This window comes from Benincasa hispida, chromosome 3, assembly GCF_009727055.1.
Source record: "Benincasa hispida cultivar B227 chromosome 3, ASM972705v1, whole genome shotgun sequence".
Lineage (NCBI taxonomy): Eukaryota > Viridiplantae > Streptophyta > Magnoliopsida > Cucurbitales > Cucurbitaceae > Benincasa > Benincasa hispida.
Window position 1 is genome coordinate 52,450,088 of NC_052351.1, and position 5,187 is coordinate 52,455,274.

The 5,187-nt window shown below is 29.0% G+C and overlaps 1 protein-coding gene across 1 annotated transcript; it reads left to right on the forward strand.

Annotated features, from left to right (window-relative positions):
* Positions 1-456: 456 nt before the first annotated feature.
* LOC120073612 (mitogen-activated protein kinase kinase kinase 17-like) lies at positions 457-1,166 on the forward strand. Its single transcript, XM_039026422.1, has 2 exons — positions 457-640; positions 754-1,166. The coding sequence occupies exons 1-2, from the start codon at positions 457-459 to the stop codon at positions 1,164-1,166; spliced, it is 597 nt and encodes a 198-aa protein (XP_038882350.1).
* The last annotated feature ends 4,021 nt before the right edge of the window (positions 1,167-5,187 follow it).

Here is a 5,187-nt window from a genome sequence, read left to right on the forward strand (position 1 = left end):
GAAGAGATTTCGATTTTTCTTTTTTTTAAGATTTTTTGACCAGATGATTTTAATATCTTGACTAGTATATATGAATCTTGAAGGATTATATTCAAACATATGGAATACGACTTTTACGTACTTCTCTTGACTAATTACCCTTTAGTATAAAATAAATTAGTAAAAGTATACTGAAATTGATTTTAAATTAAACCATCCAAAATATTTGGGATTTGGTTTTATATTTAATAATTAATTTTTGTATCTTCAAAATATATATATAAATATATATATTCATATATATGGTGCTGCCGCCAAAACATTAAAGAAATTTATTTTTATCTTTCCTTTTTGTTTTTGGTTCATGGTGAATCGTAGTATTTATAATCCATGCTTCATATTAATATTTCTGTCGATTGCCCTAAGAAATTCAGATCAGGAAAATTCTGTAAGAAACAATTCTCTTAGTTTTGAGCCATGAAGAATCCCTTTATAAATTCATCTTTATCTCCAGATTGTGACCAATCTCTTAGGCCGAAGAGGATGATTACGAAATTCCCAAACCCTAACAACAGCAATGGAGTCCAAAGTCAAACGCAAATCGACGGTTTCGACAACTCTCATGGTTCCTTTTGGTTTCGTGGTCGTCTTCTCGGCAAAGGTAGCTTCGGCTCTGTTTTCTTAGCCCAAATTAACACAGACTTTTTTATCGATTCACATTATGGTAAACTTCCTCTTGGTAAATATATTGCTGTCAAATCTCCTTCTTCAAAGATTCCTCCTCCCTTCGATTTGAGAAGAAGGTACTTGATGCTTTCAAGTCTTGCTCTAATGTAGTTCAATGTTATGGACATGAAATTACAAATACTGTATCTGGCAATTACATTTACAATTTACTTCTCGAGTATTGTTCTGGAGGTAGTTTGTACGATCGTATTACGAAATTCGGACCCAATGGCTTGTCGGAATTGGAAGTTCGTCGATATACCAGAGACATTGTCTATGGAATTTATTCTATTCATGGACTTGGATATATTCATTGTGATATTAAACCAGAAAACATACTTCTGATTCCGAGTTTTGATCATGGAGGATTTTTGGTTGCGAAAATAGCTGATTTTGGATTGGCAATGCAGATGACCAATGTAGTGAATATTGATGACGATAATAGTACTAGGGGAACTTAATCATACATAGCACCAGAGTCATTAAGAGATGGCTACTTAGATTGGCCCGTTTATATATGGACACTTGGATGCGTGGTGTTGGAGATGTTGACCGGAAAAAAATTGTGGAGGTCTAAAAAGTTTGATCTTGATATGCTCACGTATATTGATCATAGCAACAAATTCTCAAAAATTCAAAATAAGTTATCACCGATGGCAATTGATTTCGTGAGAAGATGTTTGGTAAGAAACCCTTATAAAAGATTGCCCGCAAGATTGTTGCTTGATCATCCATTCATTTATCATGTTTCATAATCATTTTAGAAGTCAATGTATTACTTATTTGTAATTCAATATAATTCGAATTGATATAATCTGAGAATGTGTAATCCTCAATTTTCATAAAGAAATTTTTCTATAATGAATTTATTAAAATTTGTACATCTGATGATCTTTTTAACTTGGCAATGGACAATATGATTATCAAACTTTTCATTAAATTTGGTCAATTCTTAAATTTCAAGTATTCTATTTTAGTTACTCTTAACATGACTAGAGCAATAATCAATTTTAATATTGAACAATAAAATTGATCAAGTAGTAAATAAATAATATCTTCCTAAAATTAGATTTGAGAATCTTTAAAGACTAACAAAGTAAACTGAGATTAATCATGTAAAGAAAATGAAATAAACTTTCGAAAATTAACTTAAACGAACAAAGAATAACAATATATTATAGGAGAGAAAATGAAAAATCATAAATATTTCAACTAAAAACAAAATTAATAGCACCCACAGTCCGTAGTGGCCACTTGCAATTCTTGATAAAAATATAAATTTAACGAATTGAATGTCAAATTTGCAATTTCAAGGAATTGAAGGTCTAAAGAAAGTGAATTTGGAATTTAGATGTTTATTAGCTATAAAATTGACTCTACCATCTTCAACAATGGTCACTATAGATATTTATCAAGGAATTTCATCCGTTTCTTTTTCTCCTTCTCTCCATTCCTCCAATATTTTCGATAGACTCTACCCTTCGGCCACTGCCAACGACAAACTCCCATGACAACCATCGATGGTGAAAGACTCCGACAACCACTTCTTAATGCATATTATTCATCAGTGGTACTTAAAGAGTTAGATCTAACTACAAGGGCAAAACAATAATTTTGGCTCAACTGTGCGAAGTGTCAATGCACGTTTGATTGCTCGTATCCAATTACCGTGCTAGAAAATTTCGATGGAAATATCAATAAAATTTTGATTTTGATGAATACTTTTGGAAAAATTATAAAAATAAAGAATTCAAAAAATAAATATAAATTAGTAAATAAGCATTTACGATATTTAAATAAGTTAACAATGTCTACTATTTATATTATATTTACATTAATGATATTTTGTTGCTTAATTACTATGTTTCATAAATTTTTTTTATGATATAATAAAAGTATCAATTCACTCTTCAAGTCGATATTAAATCCATAAAATCGTGAAAATATAGACGAAAATATTCACATGCAAATACTTACCAATAAAAAAAACATGTCTATTAATTACAACCCTATAGGAGTATAACTTAAAACCCTATTCTACTAACTAACTTTAAAACCTATTTTGCTAATAAAAATGTATTGGAAATTAAAAATTTAATACATAAAATTTTGTTAAGGTTGAGAATAAATTTAAAAATTATTAAAAAATGAATAAATTGATAAAAAAAAGTCAAAACACAAATTTTCTTTTCGTGAGGAACTTGATCCCCACAAGCAATTTCACAAGAATGGTATTGAAATAGGGGGCAGGAATAGAGATAGAGAAGTCTTCCCCAACCCTGTCTTGCTTCTTGGATACTTATTGATGGATGAACAGAGACTAAGTTTTGGAATTCCTTCACAGAAATATCAATATTAAAATTATGAGCATCAATAGTATTACTCTAGGGACATATCCGAATAATTCTATTTTTTATTTGTTTTAGGGGAGCATTATATTTTAATATTATTTGTTTTGGCGGGAAGCCATATATTTGAAGCTTAGGATTTTGTAATGAAAATTCAAAATAAAATAATATCGGTTAAAGAAAAGAATGAATTTCCCTTACTTTTTTTTTTTTAATTTCTATTTCTGAAGTCTTTTTTTTAGTTTCGATTTTAAAATTTTGATTTGAGAAGTTAATTTAAATAAAACTACTGAAAATATTTCTAAATATAGCGTAATGATATAATGATAAAATAGATTTTTTTGTCATTTTGCTATATTTATAAATAAATTGGTCAATTTGTTATATATATGAAAAAGATTTAGATTTTTTTTTTTAAAAAATATTTTTTGACCAAATGATTTTAATATCTTGACTAGTAAAAAATCTTGACTAATAACTTGAACCTTGAAGGATTATATTCAAACATATGGAACACACATGCAAGTGACTTTTACATATACTGAAACTGGTTTTAAATTAAAGCTTCCAAAATATTTGGGATTTGGTTTTATATTTAATAAATAATTTTTTGTATCTCCAAAATATATATATATATATATATATATATGGTGCTGCCGCCAAAACATTAAAAAAAAAAAATCTTTTTAGCTTTCCTTCTTATTTATGGTTCTTAGTTTTTGAGCCATGAAGAATCCCTTTATAATCGAAGAAAATTTAGTAATATTTATATAGATTGCCCTAAGAAATTCAGATAAGGAAAATTCCCTAAGAAACAATTCTCTTAGTTTTTGAACTATGAAGAATTCTTTTATAAATTCATCTTTTACCCCAGATTGTGAACAATCTCTTAGGGCGAAGAGGATGAATATGAAATTCCCAAACCCTAACAACAGCAATGGAGTCGGAAGTCAAACGCAAATCAAGGGTTTCGACAACTCTCATGGTTCTTTTTGGTTTCGTGGTCGTCTTCTCGACAAAGGTAGCTTCGGCTCTGTTTTCTTAGCCCAAATTAACACAGACTTTTTTATCGATTCACATTATGGTAAACTTCCTCTTGGTAAATATATTGTCTATTCATTGGACTTGATATATGTCTTGTGATATGTAAAACCAGAAAAACATCAACTTTCTGATTCCGAGTTTTTGATCATGGGGATTTTTGGTTGCGGAATAGCTGATTTTGGATTGGCAATGCGCAGATGGACCGAAAATCGTATGTGAATATTGATTGAACGATAATAGTACTAGGGGAACTTACGATTCATTACATACACCAAGAGCTCCATCTAAGAGATGGCTACTTAGGATTGGGGGCCCGTTTATATAATGACACTTAGGAGCATGCCGTGGTGTTGGAGAATGTTCGACTCGCGAAAAAAATTGTGGAGGTCTAAAAAAGTTGATCGTCTGAATATGCTCACTATATGATCATAGCAACAAATTCTCAAAAAATTCAAAAAATAAGTTCTCACCAGATGCAATTGAATTTCGTCGAGAGATGTTTTGGTAAGAAACCCTTATAAAAAGATTGCCCGCAGATTGTTGCTTGATCATCCATTCATTATCAATGTTTCATAATCATTTTAGAAGTCAATGTATTACTTATTTGTAATTCAATATAATTCGAATTGATATAATCTGAATGTGTAATCCTCAATTTTCATAAAGAAATTTTTCTATAATGAATTTATTAAAATTTTGTACATCTGATGATCTTTTTAACTTTGGCTAATGGACAATATGATTATCAAACTTTTCATTAAATTTGGTCAATTTCTTAAATTTCAAGTATTCTATTTAGTTACTTCTTAACATGACTAGAGCAATAATCAATTTTAATATTGAACAATAAAATTGATCAAGTAGTAAATAAATAATATTTTCCTAAAATAGATTTGAGAATCTTTAAGACTAACAAAGTAAACTGAGATTAATCATGTAAAGAAAATGAAATAAACTTTCGAAAGTTAACTTAAACGAACAAAGAATAACAATATATTATTATGAGAGAAAATGAAAAATCATAAATATTTGAACTAAAAAATAAATTATAGCACCCAAAGTCCGTAGTGGCCACTTGCAATTCTTGATA

Bases quoted from the DNA above. Each gene is read 5' to 3' on its own strand.
- LOC120073612 (XM_039026422.1), top strand. From the start codon at position 457: ATGAAGAATCCCTTTATAAATTCATCTTTATCTCCAGATTGTGACCAA. The intron at 641-753 runs GTAGCTTCGGCT...CCTTCTTCAAAG, and splicing joins TGGTCGTCTTCTCGGCAAAG to ATTCCTCCTCCCTTCGATTT.